The sequence below is a fragment of the Oncorhynchus masou genome, chromosome 6, assembly GCF_036934945.1.
Source record: "Oncorhynchus masou masou isolate Uvic2021 chromosome 6, UVic_Omas_1.1, whole genome shotgun sequence".
NCBI lineage: Eukaryota > Metazoa > Chordata > Actinopteri > Salmoniformes > Salmonidae > Oncorhynchus > Oncorhynchus masou.
Window position 1 is genome coordinate 15,743,745 of NC_088217.1, and position 17,371 is coordinate 15,761,115.

At 45.7% G+C, this 17,371-nt stretch overlaps 1 protein-coding gene across 1 annotated transcript in view; it reads right to left on the bottom strand.

Annotated features, from left to right (window-relative positions):
* LOC135541007 (LHFPL tetraspan subfamily member 3 protein-like) overlaps positions 1-16,609 on the bottom strand; it is a 50,594-nt gene extending 33,985 nt beyond the window's left edge. The window contains exon 1 of the mRNA XM_064967154.1: positions 16,181-16,609. Within this exon, the coding sequence (XP_064823226.1) occupies positions 16,181-16,586 (406 nt within the window). The 5' untranslated portion in view covers positions 16,587-16,609. The remainder of the gene's footprint in view (positions 1-16,180) is intronic.
* Positions 16,610-17,371: the final 762 nt, after the last annotated feature.

A 17,371-nucleotide genomic window follows, 5' to 3' on the forward strand; every position in this document is an offset into this window, starting at 1 on the left:
ACAATGATCTCAATAGAAGCTGTTCACCGATTTGACGGATTCAGCGCAGTACCACCTCCAAAACACCTGCTATGCGGGTGTCTGCTATCTCCGCTTGATCTGATTGGATCTAGACCTAAGTAGGGTATTCCACTGTTAGTGTGGACCTTTAGAGATCTTAGGGTTCCTCTAGGGCGCCATTGCAACATATAAATGTTGGCCCTAATGTGTGAGATTTAAGACCCGATATTTGGTTAAGGCGAGAGTAATCTTTGTGAAAAGTGTTATGTCAGTTATTGAGTTATTGAGTCAGGACCTTTCGGTACGATGCTTCATCCGAATACGTCTCAAATGAATCCTGACAACTTGCAAACCCAAATCATTTGAAAAAGGGGGTTTCCTACCAGTTGGCACTGACTTAGCCAAAAATGTTGACTTCAGGTAAATTATCCATATTGATGTCAATTGAGGTCAATAGCAGATTTGCAGTTAAGTTTGACTCGCCTGTGAAATTCACATTTGCCCCTTGGTTAACCTGTCTGTCAAAAGCGATACATGGAAATGGCACCTTTCTAAAGGGGATACATCCCCCACAGAATACAGAACTCCTGTCGATGAAACACCATTTTTGATTGTTTGACATATGGTATGACATTTTGTTTGGCATATTGTCTACAGTGGAAAACAGGAAAGGTACCGTAAGAGATGCTATCAATGTGTCACGCCCTGACCTTAGAGAGCCTCTTATTCTCAAATTGGGTTAGGTCAGGGTGTGACTAGGGTGGGTACTCTAGTTTTGTTATTTCTATGTTGGCCTGGTATGGTTCCCAATCAGAGGCAGCTGTCTATTGTTGTCTCTGATTGGGGATTACATTTAGGAAGCCTTTTCCCACAGTTTTTTTTGTGGGATCTTGTTTTGGGGGGGGCACACGTGGTGGTCGGCGGAGCTGAGGAATGAGCCAGAGACCATCAGGGAGTCGAAGGAGGAACTCACGAAAGATTCCAGAGAGAGGTGGTGGCGATGAGAGTGCTGCAGAGCGGGCGTGCTGAGGAGCGTGACACCAGTCCGGTGTCATCTGCACCAGTTTCATGCATCAGGCCTCCAGTGCGCCTCCCCAGTCCGGTATGTCCTGTGCCTGCTTCTTGCACTCTCCCTCAAGGGTGCCTTCCCAGTCAGGTACGTCCTGTACCTGCTCCTCGCAATCTCCCTCAAGTGCTCCTTCCCAGTCAGGTACGTCCTGTGCCTGCTCTTCGCACTCTCCCTCAGGTGCTCCTTCCCGGTTAGGTACGTCCTGTGCCTGCTCCTCACACTCTCCCTGAAGTGCGTGTCCCCAGTCCGGTGCGTCCTGTGCCTGCTCCTTGCACTCTCCCTCAGGTGCACCTTCCCAGTCAGGTACGTCCTGTGCCTGCTCCCCGCACTCGCCCTGAAATGCGTGTCCCCAGTCCGGTGCCACCTGTGCCGGCCCCATGCATCTGGCCTCCAGTGCGCTTCCCCAGTCCAGAGCTTCAGGCGACGGTCCCCAGTCCAGAGCTTCAGGCGACGGTCCCCAGTCCAGAGCTTCAGGCGACAGTCCCCAGTCCAGAGCTTCAGGCGACGGTCCCCAGTCCAGAGCTTCAGGCGACGGTCCCCAGTCCAGAGCTTCAGGCGACGGTCCCCAGTCCAGAGCTTCAGGCGACGGTCAACAGTCCAGAGCTTCAGGCGACGGTCCCCAGTCCAGAGCTTCAAGCGACGGTCCCCAGTCCAGAGCTTCAGGTGACGGTCCCCAGTCCAGAGCTTCAGGCGACGGTCCCCAGTCCAGAGCTTCAGGCGACGGTCAACAGTCCAGAGATTCAGGCGACGGTCAACATTCCAGAGCTTCAGGCGACGGTCCCCAGTCCAGAGCTTCAGGCGACGGTCCCCAGTCCAGAGCTTCAGGCGACGGTCAACAGTCCAGAGATTCAGGCGACGGTCAACATTCCAGAGCTTCAGGCGACGGTCCCCAGTCCAGAGCTTCAGGCGACGGTCCCCAGTCCAGAGCTTCAGGCGACGGTCCCCAGTCCAGAGCTTCAGGTGACGGTCCCCAGTCCAGAGCTTCAGGCGACGGTCAACAGTCCAGAGATTCAGGTGACGGTCCCCAGTCCAGAGCTTCAGGCGACGGTCCCCAGTCCAGAGCTTCAGGCGACGGTCCCCAGTTCAGAGCTTCAGGCGACGGTCCCCAGTCCAGAGCTTCAGGCGACGGTCCCCAGTCCAGAGCTTCAGGCGACGGTCCCCAGTCCAGAGCTTCAGGCGACGGTCCCCAGTCCAGAGCTTCAGGCGACGGTTCACAGTCCGGAACCTCCTGCGACGGTCCATGGTCCGGAACCTCCAGCTCCAGGGCAGGAGCCTTCCTCTGCGCCGATGTCCAGTCCAGTCCAGGCACGGCGTCCAGCCCCGCTCCAAGGCCAGAGCCTTCCTCTGCGCCGGGGCCCAATCCAGGCACGGCGTCCAGTCCCGCGCCAAGGCAGGAGCCTCCAGCAATGGTCCCCAGTCCAGAGCTTCCGGCGACTGTCCCCAGTTCAGAGCTTCCGGCGACGGTCCCCAGTCCAGAGCCTCCTGCGAGGGTTCCCAGTCCAAGCCTACTGCGAGGGTTCCCAGTCCAGAGCCTCCTGCGAGGGTTCCTAGTCCAAAGCCTCCTGCGAGGGTTCTCCAGGCCGGAGCCTCCAATGATGATCCACGGTCCGGTTCTTCCGGCGACGATCCATGGTCCGGAGCTTCCGGCGACGATCCCCACACCAGAGCCGCCAACAAAGCTGACGGATCTGCGAGCGGAGCAGGGTCTGCGTCCCGCACCGGAGCCGCTACCGAGGCTAGATGCCCACCCGGACCCTCCCCTATAGAGTCAGGTTTTGCGGTCCACACCTTTGGGGGGGGGGGGGTGGGGTACTGTCACGGTCGGGGTGTGACTAGGGTGGGTACTCTAGTTATGTTATCTCTATGTTGGCCTGGTATGGTTCCCAATCAGAGGCAGCTTTCTATCATTGTCTCTGACTGGGGATCAAATTTAGGCAGCCTTTTCCTACTGTTTTTTTGTGGGATCTTGCTTCTGTGTAGTTGCCTGTGAGCACTGCTTGAGCTTCATGTATCATTTATTTTTCTTTGTTGTTTTTTGAGTTTAATTTGATTAAACATGTGGAACTCTACGTACGCTGCGCCTTGGTCCGAGTATGATTACCACGACGAGTGTGTCACAATGATGATATTGTCCATGGATGGATGGATGAGTCCACTCATTTAATCCAACTGAATTTTCTTATGCATTGCACACAAGGGAAAACCAGGAAAACATGGGACAGAAAGGGAAAACCAGGAAAACATGGGATAGAAAGGGAAAACCAGGAAAACATGGGATAGAAAGGGAAAATCAGGAAAACATGAGATAGAAAGGGGAGGATAGACGGCTCATGCGGAGTTGAAGATATACAGAGTTTTGCAAGCTATCCTCCATGTTGGCAGCACACATTCCAGAACAATAACATTCTTATTCATTCCAGTGTTCTGGTGCCATCATGGTGCTCATTACCATTCTACATCTCAAAACACTGGTTAAACTCTGTATGATGGGTGTAGAATAATTGGCGGAGGCTTAACCTCTGGGGGAGAGGAGAGAATTATGGGAGGAGGGAGAGTGGGCCACTGCGATGTGAAACCCCGGACAGGCACCCGCTCCGATTGGAGATTAACGCTGCATTACCAGGGTCCCAACTGGCAGCATAATTATGCAATGGCTCATCTTGTCTCTCGTGATTTTGGGACTGCATTAATAGTGGACTAATAAAAAAAAGACTAAAGTATATATTTTGAGTAGATTTCTCCTTTAAGGAGGATGATGGTGCTCTACGCACACACACAGATGCACACAGATGCACACAGACGCACACACATGCACACAGATGCACACACACTCCGTAAAAACATAATTACATCATGACTCATCTTTCCTCTCGTTGAGGCACAGGTTAATGAAAAGGCCCCATGGGGAATATATAACGAGACGTTATTGTTTAAAGCACCTGGTCTCAGCTCAGCTTGGAGGAAGACTACCCGGTCAGTATACTGCAGGAAAGCTGTGACAACCTATCCCGACATCCAACTACAGTGCCTTGCAAAAGTATTCATCCCTCTTGGCATTTTTCCTATTTTGTTGCCTTACAACCTGTAATTTAAATGGATTTTTTATTTGGATTATATGTAATGGACATGCACAACATAGTCCAAATTGGTGAAGTGAAATGAAAAAAATGACTTGTTTTCAAAATAAAAAATATAAAAAATCAACAGAAAAGTGGTGCGTGCATATGTATTCACCCCCTTTGCTGAAGAACCTAAATAAGATCTGGTGCAACCAATTACCTTCAGAAGTCACATCATTAGATAAATAAAGTGCACCTGTGTGCAATCTAAGTGTCACATGATCTGTCACATGATCTCAGTATATATACACCTGTTCTGAAAGGTCCCAGAGTCTGCGACACCACTAAGCAAGGGGCACCACCAAGCAAGCGGCACCATGAAGAGCAAGGAGCTCTCTAAACAGGCCAGGGAAAAAGTTTTGGAGAAGTACAGATCAGGGTTGGGTTATAAAAAGGTATCTGAAACTTTGAACATCCCACGGAGCACCATTAAATCCATCATAAGAAAATGGAAGGAGAGAGAGTAACAGAGAGAGAGAGAGAGTAACACACAGAGAGGGAGAGGGAGAGAAACACAGAGAGAGTAACAGAGAGAGAGTAACACACACACACAGAGTAACACAGAGAAAAACAGTAACACAGAGAGAGCGAGTAAGACAGAGAGAGTAACAGAGAGAAAGATAGTAACACAGAGAGAGAGAGTAACACAGAGGGAGAGAGTAATACAGAGAAAGAGTAACACACAGAGAGAGTGAGTAACAGAGAGAAACAGAGAGAGTAACAGAGAGAAACAGTAACACACAGAGAGAGAGTAAGACAGATAGAGTAACAGAGAGAGAGTAACACACACACACAGAGGGAGTAACACAGAAAGAAAATAACAGAGAGAGAGTAACACAGAGAGTCTGAGCTATATAAATAAATTTGATTTGATTTGATTTGAGAGAAAGTAACATAGAGAGAAAGAGAGTAACACAGAGAGAGAGTAACACAGAGAGACAGAGAGAGTAACACAGACAGAAAGAGTAACACAGAGGGTAACACAAAGAGTAACACACAGAGGCAGAGAGAGTAACCCAGAGAGATAGAGAGAGAGAGTAACACAGAGAGAAAGTAACACAGAGAGAAAGAGAGTAACAGAGAGAGAGAGAGAGAGTAACACACAGAGAGAGAGAAACACACAGAGACAGAGAGAGTAACACAGACAGAAAGAGTAACACAGAGAGAGTAACACAGAGAGAGAGTAACACAGAGAGTGAGAGAGAGAGAGAGTAACACATAGAGACAGTAACACGCAGAGAGAGAGAGTAACACCGAGAGAGAATAACACAGAGAGAGAGTAACACATAGAAAGAGATTAACAGAGAGTGAGTAATATAGAGAGAGAGAATGAGAGAGAGAGAAACACAGAGAGAGAGAGAGAGAGAGAGAGAGAGAGAGAAAGAGAGAGAGAAAGAGAGAGAGAGATAATGATTTTCCAGAGAAGATCCAGATCTCAGGGAATTAGACCAGAGTGAGTGAGTGTGAGAGAAACACAGAGAGGAAAAGTAACACTGAGAGAGAGAGTAACACAGAGAGAGAAACACAGAGAGAGAGAGGTAGAGAGAGAGTGTACACACATCATTACAAGACTATATATTGTATATAACTGTTTATAATACTGTGTACGTATATACATAACATGACATTTGAAATGTATTTATTCTTTTGGAGCTTTTATAAGTGTAATGTTTACTGTTATTTTTGTATTGTTTATTTCACTTTAGTTTCTTTTCTATTTCACTTGCTGGCAATGTAAACATGCTCTCTCTGTGTTTGTAAAATAGTATCCTAAGCCACTCATACTACCCAGTGTGCAGGCTTGGCCCAATGCGTTACTGTTTAGCTATAATGGATGGATTTAGAAGGTTCCAAAGTGATTTCCCCCAAAGTGATGCTAGCTCTCATAGAGTCACCAGCGAAAATCAAGTAGATTTGTAACAATAGCGTTAGTTCCAGTTAAATGTATCGTTTAGCATAACCCCTTCAAATGCCCGCTGTTCCCTCTCGCCTCCCCTTTCCAGCTCCCTCCGGGTTGGTCGCGCTCCGTTTGAACTAGAGGCTTTTGCTGAGCCCCTCAAAATTGCTCTGGGAGTTTTGGAAAGCCTGACTATTACCCCAGTAAAGCTCCCATAGCACCTGGCTGTGGAAACAACACTGAAACGCTTCAGGATTGTTCAGGATAAACCAGATGATATGACAAAAACCTACCACACAGACCATTACATAGGCCTTATCCCAGAAGCCACTACCACACAGACCATTACATAGGCCTTATCCCAGAAGCCACTACCACACAGACCATTACATAGGCCTTATCCCAGAAGCCACTACCACACAGACCATTACATAGGCCTTATCCCAGAAGCCACTACCACACAGACCATTACATAGGCTTTATCCCAGAAGCCACTACCACACAGACCATTACATAGGCCTTATCCCAGAAGCCACTACCACACAGACCATTACATAGGCCTTATCCCAGAAGCCACTACCACACAGACCATTACATAGGCCTTATCCCAGAAGCCACTACCACACAGACCATTACATAGGCCTTATCCATTTACATTTACATTTACATTTAAGTCATTTAGCAGACGCTCTTATCCAGAGCGACTTACAAATTGGTGAATTCACCTTCTGACATCCAGTGGAACAGCCACTTTACAATAGTGCATCTAAATCATTAAGGGGGGGGTGAGAAGGATTACTTATCCTATCCTAGGTATTCCTTGAAGAGGTGGGGTTTCAGGTGTCTCCGGAAGGTGGTGATTGACTCCGCTGTCCTGGCGTCGTGAGGGAGTTTGTTCCACCATTGGGGGGCCAGAGCAGCGAACAGTTTTGACTGGGCTGAGCGGGAAGCCAGAAGCCACTACCACACAGACCATTACATAGGCCTTATCCCAGAAGCCACTACCAGTGGTGTAGTAGAGGTTTATAGGTACAAATATTAAGCTAGAAATAACATAAATAAATGTACAGTAGTTCCCCATGAGCAATTTTTGTCTGTACTTGTATTACAGTGCCTTGCGAAAGTATTCGGACCCCTTGAACTTTGCGACCTTTTGCCACATTTCAAACTTTTTTAACAAATCAAAAACTGAAAAATTGGGCGTGCAAAATTATTCAGCCCCCTTAAGTTAATACTTTGTAGCGCCACCTTTTGCTGCGATTACAGCTGTAAGTCGCTTGGGTATGTCTCTCAGTTTTGCACATCGAGAGACTGACATTTTTTCCCATTCCTCCTTGCAAAACAGCTCAAGCTCAGTGAGGTTGGATGGAGAGCATTTGTGAACAGCAGTTTTCAGTTCTTTCCACAGATTCTCGATTGGATTCAGGTCTGGACTTTGACTTGGCCATTCTAACACCTGGATATGTTTATTTTTGAACCATTCCATTGTAGATTTTGCTTTATGTTTTGGATCATTGTCTTGTTGGAAGACAAATCTCCGTCCCAGTCTCAGGTCTTTTGCAGACTCAGGTTATCTTCCAGAATGGTCCTGTATTTGGCTCCATCCTTCTTCCCATCAATTTTAACCATCTTCCCTGTCCCTGCTGAAGAAAAGTAGGCCCAAACCATGATGCTGCCACCACCATGTTTGACAGTGGGTATGGTGTGTTCAGGGTTATGAGCTGTGTTGCTTTTACGCCAAACATAACGTTTTGCATTGTTGCCAAAAAGTTCAATTTTGGTTTCATCTGATGTTTGGTGTGTCTCCCAGGTGGCTTGTGGGAAACTTTAAACGACACTTTTTATGGATATCTTTAAGAAATGGCTTTCTTCTTGCCACTCTTCCATAAAGGCCAGATTTGTGCAATATACGACTGATTGTTGTCCTATGGACAGAGTCTCCCACCTCAGCTGTAGATCTCTGCAGTTCATCCAGAGTGATCATGGGCCTCTTGGCTGCATCTCTGATCAGTCTTCTCCTTGTATGAGCTGAAAGTTTAGAGGGACGACCAGATCTTGGTAGATTTGCAGTGGTCTGATACTCCTTCCATTTCAATATTATCGCTTGCACAGTGCTCCTTGGGATGTTTAAAGCTTGGGAAATCTTTTTGTATCCAAATCCGGCTTTAAACTTCTTCACAACAGTATCTCGGACCTGCCTGGTGTGTTCCTTGTTCTTCATGATGCTCTCTGCGCTTTTAACGGACCTCTGAGACTATCACAGTGCAGGTGCATTTATACGGAGACTTGATTACACACAGGTGGATTGTATTTATCATCATTAGTCATTTAGGTCAACATTGGATCCTTCAGAGATCCTCACTGAACTTCTGGAGAGAGTTTGCTGCACTGAAAGTAAAGGGGCTGAATAATTTTGCACGCCCAATATTTCAGTTTTTGATTTGTTAAAAAAGTTTGAAATATCCAATAAATGTCGTTCCACTTCATGATTGTGTCCCACTTGTTGTTAATTCTTCACAAAAAAATACAGTTTTATATCTTTATGTTTGAAGCCTGAAATGTGGCAAAAGGTCGCAAAGTTCAAGGGGGCCGAATACTTTCACAAGGCACTGTATGTACTGTATCTACTGTATGCGCTTGTGTACCTTGCTGGTACAGGATGATTACAGTTATTCCCTCATAGGTACCCTGGAGTAATGCCTACGTAATGTAAAGTGTGATCAAAACCCCTTCTTCTCTGCGTTGTCTGGAACTTACTCATGTCATTGAGCTAACAGTTTTGGAAATAAACATTTATCTGGATTGAGCAACTCAATATCTTATTGAGTGTACTTTTCCAGAAAGGTTGAATGAAAGGTTTGATGTGGTTTCTTCCAATTACTTCTCTTCTGATGACCTGTCAGAGAGTTCTTAACTTCTTAGCCCACAAACACTGGAGGAAACCTGTCATTGGGAGCCCGTCTGTGCTCTTCCTGACACCTTTGGAGCCGACAGTCAATATCTAATGGAATTTGTCTGCACTTCACTATTTTGCACTGACCCAGCAAACCACCTATGTGGCCTATCTTTTATAGATCATGAGCTTACAGCTGAGCTTGTGTCAGCATGACAAACGGTTGCCAGTTTTAAAAAAGACATTCACAGAAATACACAGTATATTTTAAAAGAATGTTGTCAATAATCGTTCCACTCGTTTGATTTGGACTTTTTAAGGAATGTCAAAGCCGAGAACAAACAGTCCTCCGAGTTTGTTTCCGGTGAGAGAAAAAGCAAGCATGAAGATAAAGCACAGTGAGTTCAGCCACAGTTTCACACCGTCTGCTGACCTGATGCTACACACAATGCATCCTGGGAAAACCCTGCCACCGTGACAAGGGCTAGACCTGAGGGAAGGGAGGAGGGGCGATGGAGTGAGAGGGGGAAAATAGGAAAATAATATGCAGCTGTAGAGAACATTTCAAACTACAGAGCCAAACCAAGCTGTACTGTGTTGGCCCACCATACTGTAATCGTTGAAACCCTACAGAAAAGGGCAAGGTGAAAGTTAAATATCTAAGCCAGCACAGTTTGGTTTGGTTTGGCACGAGAGGATGAAACAGTTATAGGAGTCCCGTAAAAAAAACATTCCATTTGATGTCAAATCATCAAATCAAATCAAATTGTATTGGTCACATACACATGGCTAGCAGATGTTATTGCAAGTGTAGCAAAATGCTTGTGCTTCTAGTTCCAACAGTGCAGCAATATCTAACATGTAATCTAACAATTCCACAACAACTACCTAATACACACAAATCTAAGTAAAGGAATGGAATAAGAATATATACACATAAATATGTGGATGAGCGATGACCGAGCGGCATAGGCAAGATGCAATAGATGGTATAAAACACAGTATATACATATGAGATGAGTAGTGCAAGATATGTAAACATTATTAAAGTGTTATTATTAAAGTGACTAGTGATCCATTTATTAAAGTAGCCAATGATTTCAAGACTGTATTTAAGCAGCAGCCTATCTGTGTTAGTGATGGCTTTTTAACAGTCTGATGGCCTTGAGATAGAAGCTGTTTTTCAGTCTCTCGGTCCCAGCTTTGATGCATCTGTACTGACCTCGCCTTCTGGATGGTAACGGGGTGAACAGGCAATGGCTTGGGTGGTTGTTGTCCTTGATGATCTTTTTGGCCTTCCTGTGACATTGGGTGCTATAGGTATCCTGGAGGGCAGGTAGTTCACCCCTGGTGATGATTTGTGCAGACCGCACCACCCTCTGGAGAGCCTTGCAGTTGTGGGCAGTGCTGTTGCCATACCAGGAGGTGATGCAGCCTGACAGGATGCTCTCAATTGTGCATCTGTAAAAGTTTGTGAGGGTTTTAGGTGACAAGCCAAATTTCTTCAGCCTCCTGAGGTTGAAGAAGCGCTGTTGCGTCTTCTTCACCACACTGTCTGTGTGGGTGGACCATTTCAGTTTGTCTGTGATGTGTACGCAGAGGAACTTAAAACTTTCCACCTTCTCCACTGCTGTCCCTTCGATGTGGATAGGGGGATGCTCCCTCTGCTGTTTCCTGAAGTCCACGATCATCTCCTTTGTTTGTTAACGTTGAGGGAGAGGTTATTTTGCTAACACCACACTCCGTGTGCCCTCACCTCCTCCCTGTGGGCTGTCTCGTTGTTGTTGGTAATCATGTTGTGCTGTTGTGTCGTCTGCAAACTTGATGCCCCCTTGTGGGGCCCCAGTGTTGAGGATCAGTGAAGTGGAGATGTTGTTTCCTACCTCTATCACCTGGGGGCGGCCCGTCAGGAAGTCCAGGACCCAATTGCACAGGGCGGGGGTAAGACCCAGGGCCTCTAGCTTAATGATGAGCTTGGAGGGTACTATGGTGTTGAATGTTGAGCTATACTCAATGAACAGCATTCTTACGTAGGTATTCCTCTTGTCAAGATGGGATAGGGCAGTGCAGTGTTATGGTGATTGCATCGTCTGTGAACCTATTGGAGCGGTAAGCAAATTGAAGTGGGTCTTGGGTGACAGGTAAGATGGAGGTGATATGATCCTTGACTAGCCTCTCAAAGCACTTCATCATGACAGAAGTGAGTGCTACGGGGCGATAGCCATTTAGTTCAGTTACCTTTGCCTTCTTGGGTACAGGAACAATGGTGGCCATCTTGAAGCAAGTGGGTACAGCAGACTGGAATAGGGAGAGATTGAATATTTCCGTAAACACACCAGCCAGCTGGTCTGCGCATGCTCTGAGGACACTGCTAGGGATGCCGTCTGGACCAGCAGCCTTGCGAGGGTTAACACGTTTACATGTCTTATTCACGTCGACCACGGAGAAGGAGAGCCCACAGTCCTTGGTAGTGGGTCGCATCAGTGGCACTGTATTATCCTCAAAGCGAGCAAAGAAGGTGTTTAGTTTGTCTGGAAGCAAGACGTCAGTGTCTGTGATGTCGCTGATTTTCTTTTTGTAGTCCGTGATTGTCTCTAGACCCTGCCACATATGTCTTGTGTCTGAGCCATTGAATTGTGACTCCACTTTGTCTCTATACTGACATTTTGCTTGTTTGATTACATTGCGGAGGGAATAACTATACTGTTTGTATTCAGCCATAATCCTAGTCTCTTTTCCATGGTTAAATGGGTTGGTTGGCACATTCAGTTTTGCGCATCTCAACGTCTCATGTCAAACATAACCTTTATAGCAGAGAGGGGGAAACTCAATGGGGGATGAAAAGGTAAGCACACTGCATGACAGACGGTACACCTATGCTCTTATAGAATGATGGAGATTCTATAGAATAACATACAGAGATTATATTACACTGAATGAAAACATTCTGCTATCCATAAATCTAGATTGCATTCAATGAGTCTGTTGCCTACTAATGTATTGCTGGTGACAGAGGTGATGATGGAAGTCCACTGCTTAGTATTAAATTGATAGATATCTTCCAAAATGGCACCTGTTCCCTTTATAGAGTACCACAATATGAGTCATAATACCCATAGAACTTAGCGGTCAAACAGAGAAATGGTTCCAATCGTTTTTTAAAGTACACTTTAAATTACACTTAAAATAAGGGCTGCGTTTCATGTAAGCTACCCTGGCATGACGTTTTAATAACCATGTAAATCTCTCGAGGACAAGGTGACTTTTATCAATATATTTGCCTGTATTGACCCCCTAAAATGACATGCTAATTAGCTGCTAATGTGTCTATCATAAAGAACTACAAATGCCATGATGATCTGGACGAGACGGCCGAATCGAGACAAAGGTAAGAATCTCCGGATTAACTATCTAATGTTAGCTAAATGTAAAAATGAATAAATCGGCTACATTTCTTTAAATGGACAATTCTGTGAATTGTCTTGTGCAAGTTTTAAATTGACACAATATCTGTTAGCAAAGATGGCTTGAGATAATGTGCAGGAGCTTGCAGGGATTTCTGGGGCGGCAGGGTAGCCTAGTGGTTAGAGCGTTGGACTAGTAACCGGAAGGTTGTGAGTTCAAACCCCCGAGCTAACAAGGTAGTTCTGCCCCTGAACAGGCAGTTAACCCACTGTTCCCAGGCCGTCATTGAAAATAAGAATTTGTTCTTAACTGACATGCCTGGTTAAATAAAGCTAAAAATTGCATGTCTACTTTTATGCTAATTAGCATTTTCGAATCTAAGAGTAAATAGTGCCGAATATATTGATAAAAGTCACCTTGTCGGAGAGAGATTTGCACGGTTATCAAAATGTCAAGCCAGGGTAAGCCTACACAAAACACAGCCCTTAAGTTAAATATTTCTACAATCCCCCATATGAAACATTAATGGTGGAAAAATGAATGGAACCATTTCCCTGTTTGACCTATTGTTCTTATGGGTATTATGACACCTCCACTGTGGAGGTCTATTGTGCACTATTTTTGACCAGGGCCTAGGGCTCTGTTAAAAAGTAGTTTACATTGTAGGGAAAGGGGGGATACCTAGTCAGTTGTACAACTGAACGCATTCAAGTGAAATGTGTCTTCCGCATTTAACCCAACCCCTATGAATCAGAATAGAGTACCATTTGGAAATCAGACCATATACATTCAGGGTTCCAACGCCTCGCCCATTCCACAAGGGAAAATAGAGAGAAATCCAGAAAAAGTTGTCCTATATGATTTCAACACTTCCATTCATTAACGAAATTTGACCCCAGCCATGCCCAATAAAGGCCCCTCTTACACTAACACTGGACTTCATTTCCCAGTAGCCTTTGCAAAACCTCAACCATTCAAATGCACCACCTCAGAGTTCTCTCTTTCTCACCTCTCTGTTTGACTCAGATGTGCTCCGCTGGATTTAGATATTTACAGTCACAAAGCATATTCCTTTCACTGTGCTGCCTGAGGGAGAGTTGAGAAGTGGGGTTGTTAGAGGATTATCTTGAATTATGACTGTAAGGTGAAGGACCGACAGAAAGGATCAGTTTTGCCTAATAGGTCATAAAGAATAAAATTACATAGAAGAGGGGGGACCTCATCTGAAATCAGCACTCATACATTGAGACACTATGAATATGGGTCCAGGCTAAGATCAAGCCTCCCATTGTTCCAATATATCCTAGTGTCATCCAGCTGTGAATTTGTAGCTGTGTCCTCTCCCTCTCTCTCTCAGTTTCTCTCCTATCCTCCCTCTCCAGAGACAGGGACCAGGCACAGGAAAAGGTGAGAGAAAGTTGATTTATAGGGATATTTGGTCCACCATATTCCTCCCTTCTCCCACTGCTAAGCACCCAATGCAATCTACAGCCCCCTACAACTCCCTACCACCCCCTATAACCCTGTATAACTCCCTATAATCCCCTATAATCCCCAACAACCCCCTACAACTCCCTACCACCCCCTATAACCCTGTATAACTCCCTATAACCCCCTATAATCCCCAACAACCCCTACAACCCCCTACAACTCCCTACCACCCCCTATAACCCTGTATAACTCCCTATAATCCCCTATAATCCCCAACAACCCCTACAACCCCCTACAACTCCCTACCACCCCCTATAACCCTGTATAACTCCCTATAATCCCCTAGAATCCCCAACAACCCCTACAACCCCCTACAACTCCCTACCACCCCCTATAACCCTGTATAACTCCCTATAACCCCCTATAATCACCAACAACCCCTACAACCCCCTACTACCCGCTATATACAGTGTTTAAGGAGCAAAAAAGGGCAATAGCAGGTTCAGGATTCCACAAATTCCCCCATTTTGCAAATGCTGAGAAGTGTTTGTGTGTGGGTGCAAAATTACTCCAAAAAATAACAAAGCTAATACTCATCCATTTCCAAATCTCAGTCTCAAACCTGCACCGAAACTTTCTCATCAACAGGCCTGTCACCCAACTCTCACCTGAATTCACAGTTGGTGGCTACACACATTTAGAGCGCATTTATTTGCACAATGTATAATTAATTTGGAGGTTGTGCAATTAGAGATCAGTGAGGGGCTTCTGTGCGACAGAGCGCATATGTGAATTGGCGTGTGTGTGGCAGGTACGTGACACCTGTGCTGAAATAATCTTCCCTCTACTGCCTGTGTGTGCACGCATTTCTTAGAGAGTGGTGCATGAACCGCATGGCACAGTGACAGAAATCATGTTTCTGTCACAAAAGCTTAGTTAAAAGCCCAGTGCAGTCAAAATTCTGTTTATGCTGTGTTTTGTATTATACAGCAGTTTATGAAACTGTAAAACTGTGAAAAAAATGTTATTTCCTGATTGTATTTTTAACCAACAACTATCTACTCAGGATCTTCTAATCAGAACGTTTGGCATGAATGGAGTTTTGTCTTGCCTGGTGACATCACCAGGCGATATAAATTGTAATAGACCAATGGTAAAGAGAGTTCCAAACCTCTCTGGCAATAACGTCTCTCCCATTAGGCCCCTCCCCTGCTTTGGTGCCCTTCCCCTCCCAACTCAGACCAGTCCCAGACAGTACTAGCAAAAGTATTGCTTGAGAAGCTATTTTTGTTTCTTTTTAAACAATTGAACTATTACAGTAATGTACAGAATTATTACCCAGAAATGGCAGCATTCAGCCTTTAAATACAACCCTATAAACCAAGGCCAGAGATCCCAAACAAACAAAACTGCTGTCACAGTTATTCCTGTTTTTGTCAGAATTCTCTCAGTAAAAGAAACAACAACAAATAGAGCTAAGGGCACAAGGCGAGACCCGAATGCAGACACAGGAGGCAGGTGGTTGGGCTCTGATATTTATTACACTGAAAAGGGTAGGCAAAAGGCAGGTCGGGGACAGGAGAGAGTTCATAAACCAGGTCAGACTCCAAACAGTACCCGGCGATAGGCAGACTCAAGGTCAGGACAGGCAGGGATTCAGTGATCAGGTCCGAGTCCAAACAGTACAAGGGGATAGGCAGGCTCGAGATCAGAACAGGAAGAGAGGTCAGGCAAGCGGGTTCGGCGTCAGGACAGGCAAGGGTCAAAACCAGGAGGGCTAGGAAAAAACTAGGAGCTAGGCAAAACACTGGTTGACTTGGCAAAACAAGACGAACTGAGACAGGAAGACAGGAAACACAGGGATAAATACACCGGGGACTAATGGGGAAAACAGGAGACACCTGGAGGTGGGTGGAGACAATCACAAAGACAGGTGAAACAGATCAGGGCATGACAAGAGCTCATACGGCCTCATTGATGCCAGGCAAATCACTCTTTTGTTTTACACGTCCTTCACTGGGTTCCATTCAAAACTAGTCAAAAACGAAAATAATATTTTCTCTTTCAATTGTCTGATTCATTGTTGCCATATAGGCCTACACTAGTGTCATTGGCATTACACACATAATTATAAAATGATAAGAACCAAATTAACTTAAACATTATAATGTGAAAAATATCAGGTATTAAATCATGCATGATGTAGGCTATGCCCCCCCCCCCCTCACACACACACACAGGGTGCAACAGCACACTCACGCGTCAACGAACAGTGTGTAAAGTAATTGACCCATCAATGTTCGTGAGCAGAATGCATGAATTTGCGCCCATCCGTGGAGGTGGCTTCCCAAACGCCAATCTCTTACCGCATAGCAGCTGCATCCAGGCGCACGTCTTGTAGACAGTGGCAGTGTTGCAGAATAAGAAAAGGGTGAAGCAAGCAATACAACCCAAGATTAGCACCATGGACAGCAACACGAAGAAGGAGGCAGCTTTGAACGCGCTCGAGGGGATGCCGCTGAATTCGGCGAAGGTTCCTTGGCAAGTGAGCTCCCGGTTGGAGTTTCCAGTGCCCACGCAGTAGTGGAACAAGCCGAAATAGCCTGCGTGTGGGGTGTTCACGCTGTCCCCAATCCAGTAGGGCAGAATAAACACCACTACGTTAATAATGGCCAAACATATGGTGAATATAGCCCACAGAACCCCAATGGCCCGCGAGTTCCGCATGTAGTTGTCATGGTAAATCTTGGAAGCATCTTGCGAAGGCAGCATGTTCCCCCACCACTGGCGTTATCTCGTATTCCCCTCGTCTCTACCTCCCCCTATCTTCGTCAATGATTCCTCAGCAACTGTTTTGATAAGAACACTCCGTTGTCTCTGAAAGATGGAGACCAAACAAAAATCTTACACGTAAGAGTCCACACAAAGGTCAGCACTGTCTCCCCTGGTAGTCAATCAAAAGGTCCAGGTGTCTGGATGTTATATAGTCCAAATGGTTTCCAAATGAATTAATTCAAGACCGAAGCGTGATTAAACAGCGACGGGGAAAATCCTCTTAATGCCTAAAGACACAGCAGAGTCGAACAAGCTCACATTGCAAAAGTCAATGGTCAAGAAAAAAAGAGATCAGGCGCGTTATTCGCAATTCACCACCCCGGTCGGAGTGTGAAGAATGAAGCTATATCAACTCCCATTAGACCCACGCTTCAAATGAGAGACAAGCACCGCTGTCGAGCCCCACTGATGAATCTTCCGCGAACTATTTAAATTAGGTCAATTTGAGCATAATTTACATCCGGAATAAGAGACCGATGCGTGTCCTTTGAAGAATGAAGACGAGAAAAGATGGGCATTGGTCGTATCACTGTAAATACCAAGACCCCATGCTGGTGGTTTTCTGATGCTGTCTTCTGACTCTCACTCTCGCTCCCCCTTTTCCCCCACGTCTCTCCTCCGCGCGCGCACGCTCCCCAAACAAACTGCTTTGGCCTGCACAGAAAACTGTTGGAAAAACCTGGATTAGGTGCATGGAAGCAGTGCTTAAGTAAAAATACTTT